This window comes from Coregonus clupeaformis, chromosome 2, assembly GCF_020615455.1.
Source record: "Coregonus clupeaformis isolate EN_2021a chromosome 2, ASM2061545v1, whole genome shotgun sequence".
Taxonomy (NCBI): domain Eukaryota; kingdom Metazoa; phylum Chordata; class Actinopteri; order Salmoniformes; family Salmonidae; genus Coregonus; species Coregonus clupeaformis.
In genome coordinates this window covers 5,408,144-5,431,465 of record NC_059193.1, presented here as the reverse complement: position 1 = coordinate 5,431,465, position 23,322 = coordinate 5,408,144, and the positions used below count along the sequence as shown (strand labels likewise).

Below are 23,322 nucleotides of genomic sequence, written 5' to 3'. Positions count from 1 at the left end.
AGACGGGCCTGTATATGTGCTTTCTTGAGCAGGGGGACCTTGCGGGCGCTGCAGGATTTCAGTCCTTCACGGCGTAGTGTGTTACCAATTGTTTTCTTGGTGACTATGGTCCCAGCTGCCTTGAGATCATTGAGAAGATCCTCCCGTGTAGTTCTGGGCTGATTCCTCACCGTTCTCATGATCATTGCAACTCCACGAGGTGAGATCTTGCATGGAGCCCCAGGCCGAGGGAGATTGACAGTTATTTTGTGTTTCTTCCATTTGCGAATAATCGCACCAACTGTTGTCACCTTCTCACCAAGCTGCTTGGCGATGGTCTTGTAGCCCATTCCAGCCTTGTGTAGGTCTACAATCTTGTCCCTGACATCCTTGGAGAGCTCTTTGGTCTTGGCCATGGTGGAGAGTATGGAATCTGATTGATTGATTGCTTCTGTGGACAGGTGTCTTTTATACAGGTAACAAGCTGAGATTAGGAGCACTCCCTTTAAGAGTGTCGTATATGTCTCCTGAGTGGCGCAGTGGTCTAAGGCACTGCATCGCAGTGCTAACTGTGCCACTAGAGATCCTGGTTCGAATCCAGGCTCTGTCGCAGCCGGCCGCGACCGGGAGACTCATGGGCGGCGCACAATTGGCCCAGCGTCGTCCAGGGTAGGGGAGGGAATGGCCGGCAGGGATGTAGCTCAGTTGATAGAGCATGGCGTTTGCAACGCCAGGGTTGTGGGTTCGATTCCCACGGGGGGCCAGTATAAAAAAAAAAAAAAAAAAGATGTATTCACTAACTGTAAGTCGCTCTGGATAAGAGCGTCAGCTAAATGACTAAAATGTAAATGTAATCTCAGCTCGTTACCTGTATAAAAGACACCTGGGAGCCAGAAATCTTTCTGATTGAGAGGGGATCAAATACTTTATTTCCCTCATTAAAATGCAAATCAATTTATAACATTTTTGACATGCGTTTTTCTGGATTTTGTTGTTGTTATTCTCTCTCTCACTGTTCAAATAAACCTACCATTAAAATTATAGACTGATTATTTCTTTGTCAGTGGGCAAACGTACTAAATCAGCAGGGGATCAAATACTTTTTTCCCCTCACTGTACCTCCATTACATAGTCTTGTACTTACTGTACATTAACTGCACTATACTGAATACCATACCTCCATAGCCCTATGACTGGATTATACATATTACAGCCTACTGTACTGCATGCCACACCTCTCTAGTTGTCCACACTGTAAATGCACTACACTGTTAGAAAAAATAAAGTTGTATTGTCACATACAGGTGCAGTGAAATGTGCTGTTTTACAGGGTCAGCCATAGTAGTACAGTGCTCCTGGAGCAAATTAGGGTTAAGTGCCTTGCTCAAGGGCACATCGGCCGATGTTTGACCTTGTCAGCGCAGGCATTCGAACCAGCGACCTTTCGGTTACTGGCCCAACGCTCTAACCGCTAGGCTACGTGCCACACAAATATACACACTGTATACAGTATTGAAAGTGCACTCTGCATCTTAGCTTTCACCTAAGGAAGTACAGTATCCTATATCGATGGTTCTTTCCTTAGAAGTCTGGAATATTTCCATAGGAGTTTGCACATTTTCGTACAGCATTCATGGACAATTGATCCAGGGCTGAACCGATAAGAAGAATAAGATATGTCGTTGAGATAGATATCACTGTTAACATCGTAAAAGTCTTTGTCCGGAAACATGTTCAGCACCACTGCCTACCCTCCCTCAGTGCTTCTGCCTCTCCCTTGTCCTAATTCGCCCTCACTGCAAGCAGGTTAGCGTTTTTCTTCATTAATCTTTTTCTGGAGGCAGCTCTGAAGAGGGGTTACTATCTGGCACAGCCACTGTCATAAAATCTGATTTTAAACCTAACGTTAAGCATACTGCTAACCTTAAATGAAGACCAAATAGCAAATTTTTGTTTTCATACATTTTTACAATATAGACAATTTTGACTTTGCAGCTGGCCCATCTAGCAGAAATCGTTCAGTTCTGCCTCCAGGACAAGAATCATCCCAATAAACGTCAACCTGCTCACTGCAATGGAGCAAGTTGAAATTCAACGCTGCAACTTTTTCTTCTTTAGCCTTTAGCCATATCAGCCACATAGACCCTTATGCGGAGAAAACACCATACTTCCTTTTACGCAGCCTAAAAATTGCTGCAGCCTTAAAATTGATATTTTAAGTGGTCATAGGATGGGTAGTAGAACTGAATGATGTAACATTGACCTTGATGATTAGCTAACTGCACTTCAGCAAGGCAGCCTCCCTCCCTACACCTCCTGATCTGAGGGAGGTTGCCCTCTAGTGGTTATGTATTGAAATACAAGGCCTCTCCTCAACACAGATAAGAACCAGTTGGCAGCTCTGACATGTCAAAGGGGTTGGGGGAAATATTGACAAATGTTCACCTTTGCTTTGCTCCATTTTAGAGCACAATAACAAAGAACCCAGAATGGTGTAAAGTCTATCCCTGACTGTCATACTAATGTCAATGTTGTAGATTTGTACCTTTATGGGTATTAAAAGACTCCTGTGTTCTTCCTCTTGAGCTCTGAATGACCACATTCCACACAGTGGGGCTCATCTCTCTCAAAGGAACAGTTCATAGGAACAAAAACGGTTGAGATTAGCTCTCCTCTTTCAACAGAAATCAGTGTTGATATAAATGCTTGATAAAGTCACCGTGACAACAACGAATGGACACAGACTACAAAATAGACACCACACAATACAGTGACAAAAGCTACAAGCATGGTAGATGGAAATGTCTCCATTGTGGTTTTCAGACAGAATGCCTGGAAGTAGTGTTGCAGACTGAAATACTGTTGCTCTTCACACAGCAACAACACAAGTCTAGATCAACATGTCACAAAACAAAGGCCACCAAAATCATAATATATCTTTATTATTTACAGGTATTTTACAATACATGAATAGAGAGAACAAGCATCCTTTCTTCCCCACGGTAATTGGGTTGTGATTGGAGACGTACAATGACAATAATACATGTTTGGAAGTTAATCAAACCTTATCCTTGGGCTCATCAAATCTAGTAAAAGGTGATTTAGAGAAAAGGTTGCACTGGGTAAAGTGGCTATAAAATGATAAGCAACCCACCCAATCTGCAACGACACACATAGAGATATTAGCCGAAGATGTAGCCTATATGAAATAAGCTGACAAGCTGCTATAGCTATGCTAACTGACCTTAGGCCTAGATACTGTGCTTTTCCAGACAAAGACCCTGGATAGGTGACTAGAAATACTATCAAATACTGTAGCAATGAATTAATGAGGCAGAACCTTTTTTTCCACAATGGCAGCTGAGGAGAATGAGGTAGTCATCTTTAAATTACTCAATTCTGATGCTTTGTTTCTGAAACCTTTCCTTCACCTGCACACGCTAACTTTAATAACTGGATTATTTCAACACTAGACCACAACAAGAGCCAAAACACTGTATGAATGAGAACATAATTATAAAATCTTGAAGTGAAAACGACCACTGCAAAAAGGACACAAATGGGACGTATAAAAAGCTAAAACCAAAAAGCAGCAGCAGTGACCGTAGTCCCTGGTCACATCACAGGTCATTAAAAAGGCACTTCGGTTGTCATGGGGATATCAGCAAAACCAGAGGTCTAAAAGTTCCACAATCATGTGTATTCATATCAATTCTACACAAATTAAATCTCTACGGTCCGTGATCATATCTACATGAGCTGTTATGACGTAAATGAAACATTTCTAAATAATCTCATGAAGGATCTTTCTGACAGAATGAGAATAATCCACGAGTGGTGAAATTATAGTCTGTATCGTTCTGAAAATCACATTTCTTATAACAGCAGATTAAAGCTGACACACACACACAAAACGGCCAAAATCCACAACAAGCCGTAAAAACACTGAGCCATTCTCTTTAGTCAGTAGTATGAATACAACAGAGTCAAACCACATAATCATCTTTCCAACACGGGTTCCTTCCCTAGTTAGTAGGCCTGCTGTGATGGTGGTGGTAGGCCTACTAGTGAGGACCTTAGTGGTAAAAAGAAGCCCTACTGAGCCGTATGTCCAGTCCTCTCCTCTCTATCCCTACGGATCACGTGCTCACAGAGGACAAGCTATGGGCATGACAGGTATAACATGTCGCTCTCTGCAGGTTAACTAGTGCCCTGTTTCCCCACCTCAGCCCAGCGCGTCACACACCTGAAGCACTCTGTGGTTGAAGTCCTCTGGCTGGTCAGCAAAGACGTAGTGACCCGCCCCTCTGATAGCCTGGGAGTGAGTGGAGGGGGGAGGCAGGGAGGAGGGGGGTGGAGGGGGGAGAGAGAAGGAAGAGAGCTATATGATCATATACACATTCTGGAGAATCATATTTATCTAGGATTTAATACTTCAATTCACTTTTTTCCTGCCACCTGCTAAAAAAATCTGAATAGAAAATCTGAGCCAGCTGCCTCACACATTACTAGAGAATCATACACAGACAGCATCTAGAGAATCATACACAGACAGCATCTAGAGAATCATACACAGACAGCATCTAGAGAATCACACACAGACAGCATCTAGAGAATCATACACAGACAGCATCTAGAGAATCATACACAGACAGCATCTAGAGAATCATACACAGACAGCATCTAGAGAATCATACACAGACAGCATCTAGAGAATCACACACAGACAGCATCTAGAGAATCATACACAGACAGCATCTTAAAAGGGTTCTGTTTATAGAAATAGAAAACGTACTATGATCTCCACATGAGAGTTTGGCCTCATTCCTTTGATAACGTTGCCAGAGTTACCGTCGATGCTGGAGCGTGACCCATATATCACAGTAATAGGGATGTCAGCGTGGAGCAGGCCAATCCTCTGAAGCATAGGCCTCTTCGCCCACCCGTATGGGATGGTCATGTTCTTGAAGGCTGTCTCACCACTACAACAGAGTAAACGAACATGATTATTATTAAAGAGGTTGAAGTACAGCAGTAAGGTATATGATAATAATCTAACCGTTAATAAGCAGCTACTTTGAACTCACCACTACAACAGAGCAAAACTAACATTATCACTGAAGTAAGGGTGTGAAAATCACAGCCTATATTAAAAAAGCATTTCAGCATTGGAGTGCTGTCCTGTCCATATAACCGTATTAATCTTAAATCATAACATCTTCTTCATTACGGTCTAAGAGGAAAACATTCTCATAAACTGTATTGAAACTCACTCAGACTGAGACTGTAAATACAGGCCCAGAATAAGTGTAAATAAAAGCCACTGAGCTCCAACATGAAATAAAGAGAGGATCTCTGACCTGGGAGTCTGGACGTTCAGGTGATAGATATACTCTGTGACCGTGTTGTCTTTGAACATGGACAAGTATTTCTTCTTGAAGTCCGGTCTTAGAGTTGAAACAAGTGCGGGACCTTGAAGAACAAAGGAGGTGGGTTTGAAGGCTGGTAAAAAAACTCCATCCCATAAACAATGCAGTCATCCAGTCACACAGGTATAGACCAGACCGCGAACAATGCGGTCATCATAGAAATATAATTTACAGTAGTATTTCTATGGCTGTCATCCATCTAGTCAGACAGGCTGCCAGTCTTACCCAGTGGACCCACCAGACGTAGCCCTGCCAGGGGGTTGAAAGGGCTCAGCATGGCTCCCAGGGCTTTGATCCACACGGGGATGGGCCTGTCCTGGTCTTCTGTGTCTGGACGCTCAGGTAAGCCCCACGGCTCAACCAGCACCATGTGCTTCACCCTACAGGACAGTGAAGAGGAAAGACCATACAGTGGGGAAAAAAAGTATTTAGTCAGCCACATCTTTGTGCAAGTTCTCCCACTTAATAAGATGAGAGAGGCCTGTAATTTATCATCATAGGTACACGTCAACTATGACAGACAAAATGAGAAAAAAAATCCAGAAAATCACATTGTAGGATTTTTTATGAATGTATTTGCAAATTATGGTGGAAAATAAGTATTTGGTCAATAACAAAAGTTTCTCAATACTTTGTTATATACCCTTTGTTGGCAATGACACAGGTCAAACGTTTTCTGTAAGTCTTCACAAGGTTTTCACACACTGTTGCTGGTATTTTGGCCCATTCCTCCTTGCAGATCTCCTCTAGAGCAGTGATGTTTTGGGGCTGTCGCTGGGCAACACGGACTTTCAACTCCCTCCAAAGATTTTCTATGGGGTTGAGATCTGGAGACTGGCTAGGCCACTCCAGGACCTTGAAATGCTTCTTACGAAGCCACTCCTTCGTTGCCCGGGCGGTGTGTTTGGGATCATTGTCATGCTGAAAGACCCAGACACATTTCATCTTCAATGCCCTTGCTGATGGTAGGAGGTTTTCACTCAAAATCTCACGATACATGGCCCCATTCATTCTTTCCTTTACACGGATCAGTCGTCCTGGTCCCTTTGCAGAAAAACAGCCCCAAAGCATGATGTTTCCACCCCCATGCTTCACAGTAGGTATGGTGTTCTTTGGATGCAACTCAGCATTCTTTGTCCTCCAAACACAACGAGTTGAGTTTTTACCAAAAAGTTATATTTTGGTTTCATCTGACCATATGACATTCTCCCAATCCTCTTCTGGATCATCCAAATGCACTCTAGCAAACTTCAGACGGGCCTGGACATGTACTGGCTTAAGCAGGGGGACACGTCTGGCACTGCAGGATTTGAGTCCCTGGCGGCGTAGTGTGTTACTGATGGTAGGCTTTGTTACTTTGGTCCCAGCTCTCTGCAGGTCATTCACTAGGTCCCCCCGTGTGGTTCTGGGATTTTTGCTCACCGTTCTTGTGATCATTTTGACCCCACGGGGTGAGATCTTGCGTGGAGCCCCAGATCGAGGGAGATTATCAGTGGTCTTGTATGTCTTCCATTTCCTAATAATTGCTCCCACAGTTGATTTCTTCAAACCAAGCTGCTTACCTATTACAGATTCAGTCTTCCCAGCCTGGTGCAGGTCTACAATTTTGTTTCTGGTGTCCTTTGACAGCTCTTTGGTCTTGGCCATAGTGGAGTTTGGAGTGTGACTGTTTGAGGTTGTGGACAGGTGTCTTTTATACTGATAACAAGTTCAAACAGGTGCCATTAATACAGGTAACGAGTGGAGGACAGAGGAGCCTCTTAAAGAAGAAGTTACATCTCTGTGAGAGCCAGAAATCTTGCTTGTTTGTAGGTGACCAAATACTTATTTTCCACCATAATTTGCAAATAAATTCATAAAAAATCCTACAATATGATTTTCTGGATTTTTTTCTCTCAATTTGTCTGTCATAGTTGACGTGTACCTATGATGAAAATTACAGGCCTCTCTCATCTTTTTAAGTGGGAGAACTTGCACAATTGGTGGCTGACTAAATACTTTTTTCCCCCACTGTACACCTCCATCAACCCCAATCTGAAATAACAACAAACGCCTCGATGGTTGTGAACACAATAAATTGATGGTTGTATTGAAACATCTGGAAAGGAAATAATCTAAACCACTAGGGCACAGTTTATTAAGTGATCTGTCCATCGGTGAACTGAACAGGGGAAATAAAGGCAGCGTTTAGACAGGCAGACCAATTCTGATCTTTTTTTAACTAATTGGTCTTTTGACCAATCAGATCAGCTCTGAAAAAGTGCTGATGTGAAAAGATAAATTGGTCAAAAGACCAATTAGTGGGAAAAAAATCTGAATTGGGCTGCCTGTCTAAACGCAGCCAAAGTGCCCCAGTCAGATTAAGAGCATTGTGTCCTTAATTCAGAGCTAGTTAGGGCACTCTGATAACACTAGAAGGACAGGATGTGGGTGGCTGGCTGGCTGGCTCCTTTAATACTAGAAGGACAGGATGTGGCTGGCTGGCTGCTTTAATACTAGAAGGACAGGATGTGGATGGCTGGCTGCTTTAATACTAGAAGGACAGAATGTGGCTGGCTGGCTGCTTTAATACTAGAAGGATGTGGCTGGCTGGCTGGCTGCTTTAATACTAGAAGGATGTGGCTGGCTGGCTGCTTTAATACTAGAAGGACAGGATGTGGCTGGCTGGCTGCTTTAATACTAGAAGGACATGATGTGGCTGGCTGGCTGGCTGCTTTAATACTAGAAGGACATGATGTGGCTGGCTGGCTGCTTTAATACTAGAAGGACATGATCTGGCTGGCTGGCTGGCTGCTTTAATACTAGAAGGATGTGGCTGGCTGCTTTAATACTAGAAGGACAGGATGTGGCTGGCTGGCTGCTTTAATACTAGAAGGACAGGATGTGGCTGGCTGGCTGCTTTAATACTAGAAGGACAGGATGTGGCTGGCTGGCTGCTTTAATACTAGAAGGACATGATCTGGCTGGCTGGCTGCTTTAATACTAGAAGGACATGATGTGGCTGGCTGGCTGCTTTTTTGAAGACATTTATCAAACAGCCGTAGGGAGTCAGGTTCCTGCTGAAATCTTAGCATAGCAACACAGTGAGAGAAGACGATTCAGTTGAGATCCAGCACAGAGGGGACACTTTTGAGATCCAGCACAGAGGGGACACTTTTTAAGGACATTCATGTTATCATAGGTTAGCACCTGCGTGCCAACATCCTGTGAGGTCTGGGGTGTACAGTATTAGTCAGGTATAGGAGGGTGAACCAAAGACTAGCTAGATACATGTAAAAAAAAAAAATAAAAAATACCTAGAGGTGGCTAAATACTAAGTTATTCTGTCTTTATAGGAATAAAACAGCCATTCATATTGAAACCTGGCTATGGTACTGAACTGAGGAAAGCATTGGGTGATGTCAGGTGGTACTTGCCTGGTGGGGTACTTGAGCGAATACGCAGCTGCCAAATAACCTCCAAAGTTATGGCCCAGCATGATCATGGTCTCCAGGCCGACTTTAGCTCTCCACTGCTCAATGGAGTCCACAAACTGGGCCTCAGCCTCCTCGGCGTCGGAGCTGAAGTAGGGTCTGCTGCTCTGGCCGAAGCCCAACAGGTCAAAGGCATAGACGGGCCTCTGTTAATAACAATAATAATAATGGAAACTCATTTTATTTATAAAGTTCTATCCCAAGGCGCTACACAACATGATAAAACGTACTAAAAATAGAAGTCACAGTATTACAAAGACACACACAATACATAGTAGACAGGCAATTAGAGCTAGCTAGATATAGCAGGTGTAGACAGTTGACCTGTTGGTAGTCTCCTGGGACCATCCTGTCAATTCTCTTTTAGAAGTCTGGAGAAATTCAGTATTGAATTTTGCATTTGAATGGCAGTGCTGGCATTCAACACTCGCATTTGATTGGCTGTGAGTAGAAATGAAGTTTCCCCTCAGAAGAGACATTTCCTTGTTTTTCGTTTCTTCTTGTTTTGTCCATCTCTCTTTTCCTACCGTGTCAGACTACGTTTTAGTAGCCTATGCACCGTTAGTTTCGTACCTTATGCATGCTAGTATAAACATCAGAAATATGATTATAACAACCTGTTCAGAGCTCCAACCATGCAAAATACTTTAGATATTTGATAAGCGGCAAAGTGCACTAGTTTCCATCTAGACTCTGTCGTACTACACCCCTTTATATTGTCTCTCTGAGGAGAACTTCCTCAGGCTTTCCAACGGTACATGAGAAGCCTGTGCTTCAGAGACTAACCTGTTGGGCCAGGGCGTCTAGGTTGAGGGCCCACAGGCCCACCCCTCCACCAAAGCCATGCAGCAGCACCAGGGGAGTCTGGTCCTTCATATTTCCGTTCAATGTGAGGGTCCACAGCATTTTACCATCCGAGATTGGGACATACTGCTGGGACACCTTGCCTGTGATGCCTGGGGATGAGACGGATCCACACATAATAATCCACAAATTGGCAATGGCTGGATATATAGTTTGATGGTAAAGGAGAGAGGAATTCCTTACATTGTAGCATCTGGTCCTCTGCAGTCTTGAGCTGGTTCTGGGAGGTGGGGCACCAGGAGGGCAGCCAGCTGGTGATCCATGCTGTGGAAGTCCAGGACCTGCATAGACACAGACACAAATCATCAACCAGCCTAGGCTATAGCCTATACGGTCTGGGATTACTATGGTAGTCAGGAGTCATGTTTCACAACAAAGAGGAGACAAGTAAACTGGTAAACATGTTTCGGGGATAAGTTGAAAGAAAATGGCACAAGCAGGGTTTGTTAACTGATTGGACTGCTAGGGATGTTACTTCCTGCCTCAAGCACTCTATGCAGTGGGGAGTTAAAGCAACACTAGCAGCAGCAGAAACATGGGGGGTAGTCTGTTAGTCTGACAATCACACCGGTAGGTAGGTTACCTCAAGTGGAAAAAGGGATGTTATATGCCAGGGACTACATGCAATAGCCTAAACTTATCAATCATATGTGCTTGTGTTAATTGAATGGAAACATGCAGTTAGTGTTAGGGATGGGATTTGCAGCATTTGCTGTATTGGACTTAGTTACAGCCAAAATAAAAACGGATCAGACCGGTATGGTATTGGATAATTGGTTCTTGACAGTGGGTTGCAGTAGTGGAGTGGTCTATAGGCTTACAGAAATCCTTGAACAAAGCTTTCAACCCTTCCTAAAACATTTTCATTTAGGCATTTTGGAGATTGTCTATATGACATTTGCTAAAAGCCAATTCCTAGGTAACAGAATTACGCTGTATGCCAAACCCCCCCCCCCCCCAAAAAAAAAAAAACAATGCACAATGACTACTTTGAGCCATTTAGGAGAAAAACTGTGCAGATGCAAAGTTTGGTAACAGAATTACAGTAAAATCATCCTCAGTTTTATTCTGTTACCAAACTTTGTATCTGCACAGTTCTTCCTGCAAATGTATTTTTGTTAAATGTTCTGTGGAAATTGTTAAGTCCTTTTGCATAGAGTTCTATGGTTTGTTAAACTTTGAAAATCAATGGTTTTTGTTTGGTATACATTTTAAAGTCTCAGCATAATACCGTTACCATGGAATTTCTCAGGGTAATTCTGTTACCATGGAATTGCCTTAAATTAAGATTAGAAAATAGAAAACGAGACATTTAAAGGGCCTATAAGTAGGCTACCTAAATGTAAACAACTAAAACATCTAGAGATATGACATTGTCAAAGACTGAGATAAAACTAGATCACACTAGCTGTAAACTTTGCATGGGCTATCTTAATACAATATAGCAAATCCCACCACCCCTTCTAATATCAATTAACACATCATCCCAAAGAGCATCTTTACAAAATGTCAAGCTTTAAACCGCTCCGTCGGTTTTATAACGTTTTGACGCAAAGGCCACGGACCAATGCCGTGTTCACGTGCTAGTCGGAATTACAAAACTCGGAAATGTCCGACTTGCTAATTGGATGTATACTGAACAAAAAATATAAACGCAACATGTAAAGTGTTAGTCCCAGATTTCATGAGCTGAAATAAAAGATCGCAGAAATTTTCCATACACACAAAAAACTTTTATCTCAAATTGTGTGCACAAATTTGTTTACATCCCTGTTAGTGAGCATTTCTCCTTTGCCAAGATAATCCATCCACCTGACAGGCGTGACATATCAAGAAGCTGAATAAACAGCATGATCATTACACAGGTGCACCTTGTGCTGGAGACAATAAAAGGCCACTAAAATTCACAGTTTTGTCACACAACAACACAATGCCACAGATGTCTTAAGTTGAGGGAGCATGCAATTGGCATGCTGACTGCAGGAATGTCAAACAGAGCTGTTGCCAGAGATTTTAATGTTCATTTCTCTACCATAAGCTGCTTCCAACGTCATTTTAGAGAATTTGGCAGTACATCCAACTGGCCTTTCAACCGCAGGCCACGAGTAACCATGCCAGCCTAGGACCTCCACATCCACATCCACATCCACATCCAGGGTCTTCACCTAGGGGATCGTCTGAGACCAGCCCCCCGGACAGCTGATGAAACTTAGGAGTTTTTCTGTCTGTAATAAAGACTAATTCTGATTGGCTGGGCCTGGCTCCCAGTGGGTGGGCCTGGCTCCCCAGTGGGTGGGTCTATGCCCCCCCAGGCCCACCCATGGCAGCGCCCCTGCCCAGTCATAATAATAATAATAATAATAATAATATGCCACTTAGCAGACGCTTTTATCCAAAGCGACTTACAGTCATGTGTGCATACATTTTTGTGTATGGGTGGTCCCGGGTATCGAACCCACTACCCTGGCGTTACAAGCGCCATGCTCTACCAGCTGAGCTACAGAGGACCACATGTGAAAGCCATAGATTTGGTCCCAATTCGTTATTTCAATTGACTGATTTCCTTATGTGAACTGTAACTCAGTAATATCTTTGAAATTGTTGCGTTTATATTTTTGTTCAGTATAGTTAATCACGTGACGCGTTCAACTAATTAGCAAGTCGGAAATTTCCGAGTTTCCTAGTCACCTGAATTCGGCATAAACTATTAACAAGGTGACACATGTCAACTCATGGAATAGCAACATTGTTGCCACTAGTCTGTCAAGTCAACTGACAAGTAACTTTAGCCTACTGTTACAGGTGCTTGACGACAAACAAGAACAATTAACATGCTAGAACCAGCTAATAACAAGACACACAACCATATTATGATTTTTTTTTGTGGGTCGCTTTTATCAGTATTGTTCAATGTAAAAGCATGGCTCTAAGCTTGTTTATAAAGAAACACACTCACCCTCTCTCAGCAGTCTCCACTTGGTCAGCCATTCTTTTTCACACAGACAAATCACATGATCCACAAAACATGACATCATCACCTGGGGTGTATTCATTAGTCGGTTTCCATTGCAAAACTTTTGCAATGGAAACCGTTTACCATACTCTAGGAACCAAACGGAAGCAAACCAAAGAGTGTCTATAATATTGACAAGATAGTCAAGTGACCGCTCTAACAATCAAAATACATGTCCTCAAATATGGAAGGCATGCGTGAGGAGGTGAGATCAGGTGGGACCATTCTAGCCAATGAGAGGGCAGATACACGTGCGAACAACAGGCCATAGAGATGGAGGACGCATCTTTGAATCTGTGCCATTATAAGATCTGTTACAGTATGGGCAATTGAGGCTTTTTCCTTCATTGGCTGGTTGCTCCCAACTCATAGGAATCCCCATCCAGTTGAATACTTAAAAATGGTGGAAGCCCTCAATAGCAATGCCCATGCCAAATCGGGTAATATCCATGATGAGTCCTCTATCAATTAAATTAAATTCAAAGGGCTTTATTGGCATGGGAAACATATGTTTACATTGCCAGAGCAAGTAAAGGTGATACTAACAATCAAAAATTAACAGTAAACATTACACTCATAATATTATGGCTATGTACAGTGTTGTAACAATGTGCAAATAGTTAAAGAACAAAGGGAAAATAAATCAACATAAATATGGGTTGTATTTACAATGGTATTTGTTCTTCACTGGTTGTCCTTTTCTTGTGGCAACAGGTCACATCTTGCTGCTGTGATGGCACACTTTGGTATTTCACATAATAGATATGGGAGTTTAACTAAATTTGATTTGTTTTCAAATTCTTTGTGGGTCTGTGTGATCTGAGGGAAATATGTTTCTCTAATATGGTCACAGGAGGTTAGGAAGTGCAGCTCAGTTTCCACCTCATTTTGTGGGAAGTGTGCACATAGCCTGTCTTCTCTTGAGAGCCAGGTCTGCCTACGGCGGCCTTTCTCAATAGCAAGGCTATGCTCACAGAGTCTGTACATAGTCAAAGCTTTCCTTAATTTTGGGTCAGTCACAGTGGTCAGGTATTCTGCCACTGTGTACTCTCTGTATAGGGCCAAATAGCATTCCAGTTTGCTCAGTTTTTTTGGTTAATTCTTTCCAATGTGTCAAGTAATTATATTTTTGTTCTCTCATGATTTGGTTGGGTCTTATTGTGGTTTCGGAATCCCTTCCCTTTAAGTGGTTGTAGAATTGGGTAGTCTGTTAGTCTGACAATCATGATCCATGCTGTGGAAGTCCAGGACCTGCATAGACACAGACACAAATCATCAACCAGCCTAGGCTATAGCCTATACGGTCTGGGATTACTATGGTAGTCAGGAGTCATGTTTCACAACAAAGAGGAGACAAGTAAACTGGTAAACATGTTTCGGGGATAAGTTGAAAGAAAATGGCACAAGCAGGGTTTGTTAACTGATTGGACTGCTAGGGATGTTACTTCCTGCCTCAAGCACTCTATGCAGTGGGGAGTTAAAGCAACACTAGCAGCAGCAGAAACATGGGGGGGTAGTCTGTTAGTCTGACAATCACACCGTAGGTAGGTTACCTCAAGTGGAAAAAGGGATGTTATATGCCAGGGACTACATGCAATAGCCTAAACTTATCAATCATATGTGCTTGTGTTAATTGAATGGAAACATGCAGTTAGTGTTAGGGATGGGATTTGCAGCATTTGCTGTATTGGACTTAGTTACAGCCAAAATAAAAACGGATCAGACCGGTATGGTATTGGATAATTGGTTCTTGACAGTGGGTTGCAGTAGTGGAGTGGTCTATAGGCTTACAGAAATCCTTGAACAAAGCTTTCAACCCTTCCTAAAACATTTTCATTTAGGCATTTTGGAGATTGTCTATATGACATTTGCTAAAAGCCAATTCCTAGGTAACAGAATTACGCTGTATGCCAAACCCCCAAAAAAAAATCATCCTCAGTTTTATTCTGTTACCAAACTTTGTATCTGCACAGTTCTTCCTGCAAATGTATTTTTGTTAAATGTTCTGTGGAAATTGTTAAGTCCTTTTGCATAGAGTTCTATGGTTTGTTAAACTTTGAAAATCAATGGTTTTTGTTTGGTATACATTTTAAAGTCTCAGCATAATACCGTTACCATGGAATTTCTCAGGGTAATTCTGTTACCATGGAATTGCCTTAAATTAAGATTAGAAAATAGAAAAGCGAGACATTTAAAGGGCCTATAAGTAGGCTACCTAAATGTAAACAACTAAAACATCTAGAGATATGACATTGTCAAAGACTGAGATAAAACTAGATCACACTAGCTGTAAACTTTGCATGGGCTATCTTAATACAATATAGCAAATCCCACCACCCCTTCTAATATCAATTAACACATCATCCCAAAGAGCATCTTTACAAAATGTCAAGCTTTAAACCGCTCCGTCGGTTTTATAACGCTTGACGCAAAGGCCACGGACCAATGCCGTGTTCACGTGCTAGTCGGAATTACAAAACTCGGAAATGTCCGACTTGCTAATTGGATGTATACTGAACAAAAAATATAAACGCAACATGTAAAGTGTTAGTCCCAGATTTCATGAGCTGAAATAAAAGATCGCAGAAATTTTCCATACACACAAAAAACTTTTATCTCAAATTGTGTGCACAAATTTGTTTACATCCCTGTTAGTGAGCATTTCTCCTTTGCCAAGATAATCCATCCACCTGACAGGCGTGACATATCAAGAAGCTGAATAAACAGCATGATCATTACACAGGTGCACCTTGTGCTGGAGACAATAAAAGGCCACTAAAATTCACAGTTTTGTCACACAACAACACAATGCCACAGATGTCTTAAGTTGAGGGAGCATGCAATTGGCATGCTGACTGCAGGAATGTCAAACAGAGCTGTTGCCAGAGATTTTAATGTTCATTTCTCTACCATAAGCTGCTTCCAACGTCATTTTAGAGAATTTGGCAGTACATCCAACTGGCCTTTCAACCGCAGGCCACGAGTAACCATGCCAGCCTAGGACCTCCACATCCACATCCACATCCACATCCAGGGTCTTCACCTAGGGGATCGTCTGAGACCAGCCCCCCGGACAGCTGATGAAACTTAGGAGTTTTTCTGTCTGTAATAAAGACTAATTCTGATTGGCTGGGCCTGGCTCCCAGTGGGTGGGCCTGGCTCCCCAGTGGGTGGGTCTATGCCCCCCCAGGCCCACCCATGGCAGCGCCCCTGCCCAGTCATAATAATAATAATAATAATAATATGCCACTTAGCAGACGCTTTTATCCAAAGCGACTTACAGTCATGTGTGCATACATTTTTGTGTATGGGTGGTCCCGGGTATCGAACCCACTACCCTGGCGTTACAAGCGCCATGCTCTACCAGCTGAGCTACAGAGGACCACATGTAAAGCCATAGATTTGGTCCCAATTCGTTATTTCAATTGACTGATTTCCTTATGTGAACTGTAACTCAGTAATATCTTTGAAATTGTTGCGTTTATATTTTTGTTCAGTATAGTTAATCACGTGACGCGTTCAACTAATTAGCAAGTCGGAAATTTCCGAGTTTCCTAGTCACCTGAATTCGGCATAAACTATTAACAAGGTGACACATGTCAACTCATGGAATAGCAACATTGTTGCCACTAGTCTGTCAAGTCAACTGACAAGTAACTTTAGCCTACTGTTACAGGTGCTTGACGACAAACAAGAACAATTAACATGCTAGAACCAGCTAATAACAAGACACACAACCATATTATGATTTTTTTTTGTGGGTCGCTTTTATCAGTATTGTTCAATGTAAAAGCATGGCTCTAAGCTTGTTTATAAAGAAACACACTCACCCTCTCTCAGCAGTCTCCACTTGGTCAGCCATTCTTTTTCACACAGACAAATCACATGATCCACAAAACATGACATCATCACCTGGGGTGTATTCATTAGTCGGTTTCCATTGCAAAACTTTTGCAATGGAAACCGTTTACCATACTCTAGGAACCAAACGGAAGCAAACCAAAGAGTGTCTATAATATTGACAAGATAGTCAAGTGACCGCTCTAACAATCAAAATACATGTCCTCAAATATGGAAGGCATGCGTGAGGAGGTGAGATCAGGTGGGACCATTCTAGCCAATGAGAGGGCAGATACACGTGCGAACAACAGGCCATAGAGATGGAGGACGCATCTTTGAATCTGTGCCATTATAAGATCTGCTACAGTATGGGCAATTGAGGCTTTTTCCTTCATTGGCTGGTTGCTCCCAACTCATAGGAATCCCCATCCAGTTGAATACTTAAAAATGGTGGAAGCCCTCAATAGCAATGCCCATGCCAAATCGGGTAATATCCATGATGAGTCCTCTATCAATTAAATTAAATTCAAAGGGCTTTATTGGCATGGGAAACATATGTTTACATTGCCAGAGCAAGTAAAGGTGATACTAACAATCAAAAATTAACAGTAAACATTACACTCATAATATTATGGCTATGTACAGTGTTGTAACAATGTGCAAATAGTTAAAGAACAAAGGGAAAATAAATCAACATAAATATGGGTTGTATTTACAATGGTATTTGTTCTTCACTGGTTGTCCTTTTCTTGTGGCAACAGGTCACATCTTGCTGCTGTGATGGCACACTTTGGTATTTCACATAATAGATATGGGAGTTTAACTAAATTTGATTTGTTTTCAAATTCTTTGTGGGTCTGTGTGATCTGAGGGAAATATGTTTCTCTAATATGGTCACAGGAGGTTAGGAAGTGCAGCTCAGTTTCCACCTCATTTTGTGGGAAGTGTGCACATAGCCTGTCTTCTCTTGAGAGCCAGGTCTGCCTACGGCGGCCTTTCTCAATAGCAAGGCTATGCTCACAGAGTCTGTACATAGTCAAAGCTTTCCTTAATTTTGGGTCAGTCACAGTGGTCAGGTATTCTGCCACTGTGTACTCTCTGTATAGGGCCAAATAGCATTCCAGTTTGCTCAGTTTTTTTGGTTAATTCTTTCCAATGTGTCAAGTAATTATATTTTTGTTCTCTCATGATTTGGTTGGGTCTTATTGTGGTTTCGGAATCCCTTCCCTTTAAGTGGTTGTAGAATTTAATGGCTGTTTTCTGGATTTGGATAAATAGTGGGTATCATCCTAGTTCTGCTCTGCATGCATTATTTGCTGTTCTACGTTGTACACGGAGGATGCTTTTTCTGAATTCTGCATGCAGTCTCAATTTTGTGTTTTTCCCATTTTGTGAATTCTTGGTTGGTGAGCAGACCCCAGACCTCACAGCCATAAAGGGCAATTGGTTCTATAACTGATTCAAGTATTTTTTGCCAGATCCTAATTGGGATGTCAAATTGTATGTTCCTTTTGATGGCATAGAAGGCCCTTCTTGTCTTGTCTCTCAGATCGTTCACAGCTTTGTGGAAGTTACCTGTGGCGCTGGTGTTTAGGCTGAGGTAGGTATGGTTTTTGGTGTGCTCTAGGGCAACTGTGTCGCAACTGGACCTTTTATGGAACACCATTATTTTTGTCTTACTGAGATTCACTGTCAGGGCTCAGGTCGGACAGAATCTGCGCAGAATATCTAGGTACTGCTGTATGCCCTCCTTGGCTGGGGACAGAAGCTATGACAACAGGCACAACTCAGATATAAAGTACCATTTTTTCAATGTTGCCGAATTGCCACGTGCGTCCACTTATATCAGCGCATTCATAACACCTAAGATTTACGAAACTTCTATTAGATCAAATAAGCGTCAAGTAGCAAATGAACATTTTTTTGTTGACCAAATTCTTCACATCGTTGGCTTATTTTCGAGGACAGATTTTGGGACGATTAAAACTTCTCACTTCGTCGCTTCCTCTCTGAGCAAACGGAACGAGACCTGGAGGGCCCTACCTACATTTGTCCAATATAAACTCTAGTTTTCGTTGCAAAACGTTTTCCGTTTGGAGTAAACGGCTTCCGTTGCAAAACGTTTTACAACGGAATCAGACTAGTGAATACTCCCCTGAAGAAGAACGCGACTTTTTACTGACGCTGTGGGACATGAGATTGCGGAATATACACCTCTCTGCCACAAATTAACTCTAGTATGGTCAAATACAATTATTTCCACAACAGTTGGTAGGCGTATTCGATAAGCTATCTTGTCGGAGACAACGCAATGCAATGTTATGGATTCTGTGTTTATATGACAACCTCAAAACTAATAATAGCCTAGCCAAACCTAACTAATAAGAGCCTATACTTGTATCCTGGGAACAAGACTATAATCATACTACCCTCACCAGATTGTCAACATTATAACTACTGTATTTTTTCACAATAAGACATATGTCGTATGCCTGTCCTACTAGAAAAGCGTGTTAGATTTCTATTCAAATGAGGAATTCCCATAGAAACTGTTCTTCTAGTGATTTACTTGCCTATGTACCATAGAGATAGATAGAGGACTCTAGTGCCCAGAAGCCTGTTTTAGCATGGGGCAGCGCCTTTGAGTACTTTCACCATTTTTAAGTAGTCAATTGGGTGGGACTTACTATGGGTTAATGAAGGATCACATAATTCCGTCCAGGTCATCAGGAGGAATCAGTCAATGAATTATATGTGTGAGCAAACGTTCCATAACAGCAGATGGCATTTAATCACCAACCTTGGTTTTGTACCTTTTCAAACAACACACTCCAGGTGGCAGTATGCACCCTTTCAGTTAGTTTACTAACTCATAGAAGTAGCAGAAGAACAAAATTGACTACACTGCCCATGCTCTCACAGACGCCATAATAGGACAGATACAATGTTGCGTCCTCTAACTATCTCTATGCTATGTAGGCCTACACACACAGCATAGCACGTTGGTGGGTGTGATAACTGCGGGCTGAAGTCTACAGCCGCGCTTGCCTGTCAGTGACGTGGAGAGGCAGAAGTCAAGCAACTCTTCTGATTCCTAAGAAAGACCAGAGAAGAAAGATCAGAGAAGATTCGAAATAGGTTTTTATTGTCGACTTGGGTATCGCGGGCAACCTTTACAATTAGACCTTATTGCGACAGCGAACGAAGGACGTGGTGAGTAGGCTTGTTTATAGAGATTTGTTGATGTTAAAGGCCTACCGGTATCTCCTTTTCCGATTTGCGTCAAATGTTTCACAGTTGTACGTGACAATGTTACGTCAAAGATCAGCACATTTCTTCAGATGAAGCAATCATGAGTAAACACTGTAACAGTTTTATATCCACCCATAGACACTGTAACGAACGTGCGGTTCAATCCCCGCCCTCTCTCACACCAAAACATTGAGCTGTCACTGTCAGTAGCCAGCTTTAGCTGACTTTCAGAATCAGATTTTGGAGGCAAATTAAAGTTGAACATCTTTAATACATAACAAAATATGTTTTTAAGCCTTTGCGATTCAACGTCTAAAGTAAACAGTTGAATGACACATCAATATGTTGGGCTGAACCCAAGCCATAATAATGACTAAAATAGAAGGCGTTTTAGAATCTGAAGTCAACTTCAGAAGTTACCGACTTCAGACTGTAAAACGCTAGCCTGGGAAAGGGAAAGGGGGATACCTATTCAGTTGTACAACTGAATGTATTCAACTGAAATGTGTCTTCCGCATTTAACACAACCCCTCTGAATCAGACCAGTCTCTTTAGCCAAAAACCTACAAAAACTATATTCATTTCCCCATAAACTTTGTCCAACGAACTATGGCGGGGTTAGTGCCTACAAAAAGACGCCATTACTATTTCTCTCTATTGAACGTTGAGTTGCTGAAAGACCAGCCTCTTTGGCAATTACAAGGAGTGGTATGTTAGCTAAAGAGATTGCTAGGCTGAACCCCTGAACATACCACACCTTGTTAGGTAATATAAGATAGGCTAATTCCTGTAGATTGATTTAGGCCAGGTAAAGGTGCTGCAACTTTGCACATGAGGAGCAGTAAGCATTTTGGTTACCTAGAGCAACATTTGAATGTGCAACAACCGATCACGTTTTATAGATTTAAATAGCCTAAATACATAACCAACATTGGCTATATAAAACATACAATTAGTGTAGACACATACTTTGAATTGAAACATTCAAACTGAAGAATGATATTCTGGCCCTGTCGTTTTGGTCCCTGTAGGCACAGTCATGTTTAATTCATTTGTTTCCTTTCTTGTCTCTCTCCAGGCTTCACAGGGAGAGGGGAAAATGCAAAAAGGCTTGTCAGTTTCTGACAGTGATGGCTCAAAATTTGCCCCTCTGGTGGTCATCGAGTTGGCTTCGGAAACCAAAGAGGAAGCCATCGCATGGTTACTAGACCGGATCAGAGACAAGCAGCAAGATGGAGGTACAGTACATTGAGCTTAGCTTGTATGTTGGAAACAGAGATCTGAAACATTTGAAACAGTCTTTTCTCAATCCCTTTTCACTTTGCCTCTGCTTCTTCTTCTCTGTTATACAAATGTTAAAGATTTGGCTTTCACGCTAACGTGCTCTCTGAAAGTGAGCTAAACTGGCCCGATAACATATCTGGGCCCGTTTCCACAAAGAGGCTCAGAGTAGGAGTGCTGATCTAGGATCTGTTTATAAAATATTATTATGATCTAAATGGCAAAACTGATCCTAGATCACACTCGTACTCTGAGATGCTTTATTAATACGGGCCCTGATGCCACCTGTGATAAGCTATGTGGAAACAAAGCAGGCTGACCTTATCGCTTATATCATGAAATACTCACTGAAAAGAGCACGATTCAGTACAATAGTGTGAAAGTCTCTTTTAGTTACTGTATCTATTAACCAGTCAGTCTGGCTCTGTTGATACAATATGGTTGCCCTAGGCAACATCCCAAAATGTCACCCTATTCCCTACATAGTGCACTACTTTTGACCAGAGCCCTATGAGCCCTGGTCAAAAGTAGTGCTCTATAAAGGGAATAGGGTGTCATTTGGGACCAAAACGTAGTCTATTGACACCTTCCTACCTGTCCTGATTCCTCTGCTGTGTTAGGGGCTGAGCTGCTGGCTGAGCAGCTGACCCCAGGGGCCCAGGGCATGGAGAAGGACAACCCCAATGTGTACGTGGTGGGGGCCTCCTGGCAAAGGCTCCTATACGGAGCTGAGGACGTGGGCCTCTTCAAGGAGTTCAACGACGGCTCCATGAGAGGCTTCACGTATGCCAACAAGCACAACTTCAAAGAGTTCCAAGGTAATCTAGGGTATGTCACAAATGGCACCCTATTCCTTATTGTATGTACTATAGATGAGGTGTAGTATTTTATTATTTGCTGTATTATATTATTACAACTATATTACAGTACAATTACAGTACAATGCAATAACTAGATTGATATGTTAATACAACGTGTTGTTTAAGTAAACATCATTACTACACTAGTGTAAGCGCACGTTATTGTATTGTAAAGTGACTGTAACTGTGTTAATTGTCTGTGTCTGTAAACTACAGGTGATGGGGATGGTTTTCTGAGCATGGCAGAGTGTCAATACATCATAAAACATGAACTGGACAACCTGAGGGCCAAGGATGAGGCCCACGTGCCCGGATATCCTAAAATGAAACTGTATCCAGGGAAGTCAGTCAGTAAGTACAGCATTGACCCTATGACCTCAGCTACACTGAAACACTGGGTGCACAGTCATCAAACCTGGGTTCAAATAGTATATATTTTCTTTCAAATACTCTGAGCCTGCTGCCTGGATTGGAATGCCAGATGGGCAGGGTTTGCACTTTTGGGACTATTCCATTGGTTCCATTGTGCTTGGGAAGCTCAGAGTCATGTACACTCAGTGGTAAGTTTATTAGGTACACCACCCCGTTCACGAAAATGGTGCGCTCCTACAGACAGTGAGTCACGTGGCCGTGGCTTGCTATATAAAGCATGCAGACAGGCATCGAGGCATTCGGTTAATGTTCGATTGAACGTTAGAATGGGAAAAACAAGTGTGGTATGATCGTCGGTGCCAGGCGCGACGGTTCCAGTATCCTTTCATGCATTACAGTGTCTAGGGTTTACTGAGAATGTTGCGACATACAAAAAACATCCAGTCAGCGGCAGTCCTGTGGGTGAAAACAGCTCGTTGATGAGAGGTCGAAGGAGAATGGCAAGAATCATGCAAGCTAAAAGGCGGGCCACAAACAGGCAAATAACGGCGCAGTACAACAGTGGTGTGCAGAACGGCATCTCGGAACGCACAACTCGTCAGTCCTTGTCACGAATGGGCTGTTGCAGCAGACGACCACACCGGGTTCCACTCCTATCAGCTAAAAACAAGAAGAAGCGGCTCCAGTGGGCACTTGATCACCAATACTGGACAATTGAGAAGTGGAAAAACATCACCTGGTCCGACGAATCCCTGTTCCTGTTGAGTCATGCTGATGTCAGCGTCAGGTGTATATATCTTATGCATGGCTCTGGACAAGCTCAATCAAGTGCAGCACGAATGAAAACCAGTACTATTTGAACCCAGGTCTGAAGCCAATACCATATTTGAAACATAACATACATAATCCTCACATTGTCTCCACATCAGTGTCTGCAATAAGGGCAATAAATATGCAAA

General features: G+C 42.4%; 2 protein-coding genes across 3 annotated transcripts in view; one reads left to right on the top strand and one right to left on the bottom strand.

Annotated features, from left to right (window-relative positions):
• Positions 1-2,905: 2,905 nt before the first annotated feature.
• On the bottom strand, positions 2,906-12,756 carry LOC121542628 (1-acylglycerol-3-phosphate O-acyltransferase ABHD5-like). Its single transcript, XM_041852066.2, has 8 exons — positions 12,702-12,756; positions 9,929-10,026; positions 9,668-9,837; positions 8,825-9,027; positions 5,634-5,788; positions 5,340-5,451; positions 4,775-4,961; positions 2,906-4,294 (listed from the first exon to the last, which is right to left on the bottom strand). The coding sequence occupies exons 1-8, from the start codon at positions 12,731-12,733 to the stop codon at positions 4,205-4,207; spliced, it is 1,047 nt and encodes a 348-aa protein (XP_041708000.2). The 5' UTR covers positions 12,734-12,756; the 3' UTR covers positions 2,906-4,204.
• A 6,846-nt stretch (positions 12,757-19,602) lies between these two features.
• LOC121542627 (anoctamin-10-like) overlaps positions 19,603-23,322 on the top strand; it is a 47,290-nt gene continuing 43,570 nt past the window's right edge. The window contains exons 1-4 of one of the 2 annotated variants that reach the window (XM_041852064.2): positions 19,603-19,811; positions 20,929-21,088; positions 21,752-21,949; positions 22,208-22,342. In XM_041852064.2, coding sequence (XP_041707998.2) covers positions 20,950-21,088; positions 21,752-21,949; positions 22,208-22,342 — 472 coding nt within the window. In that variant the 5' untranslated portion in view covers positions 19,603-19,811; positions 20,929-20,949. The remainder of the gene's footprint in view (positions 19,812-20,928; positions 21,089-21,751; positions 21,950-22,207; positions 22,343-23,322) is intronic. The other variant, XM_041852065.2, reaches the window with a different exon arrangement.

Bases quoted from the DNA above. Each gene is read 5' to 3' on its own strand.
- LOC121542628 (XM_041852066.2), bottom strand. From the start codon at position 12,733: ATGGCTGACCAAGTGGAGACTGCTGAGAGAGG. The intron at 10,027-12,701 runs GTGAGTGTGTTT...GTGTCTATGCAG, and splicing joins GTGGAGACTGCTGAGAGAGG to GTCCTGGACTTCCACAGCAT. The intron at 9,028-9,667 runs GTTAGTCTCTGA...TGTTATTAACAG, and splicing joins TAGACGCCCTGGCCCAACAG to AGGCCCGTCTATGCCTTTGA.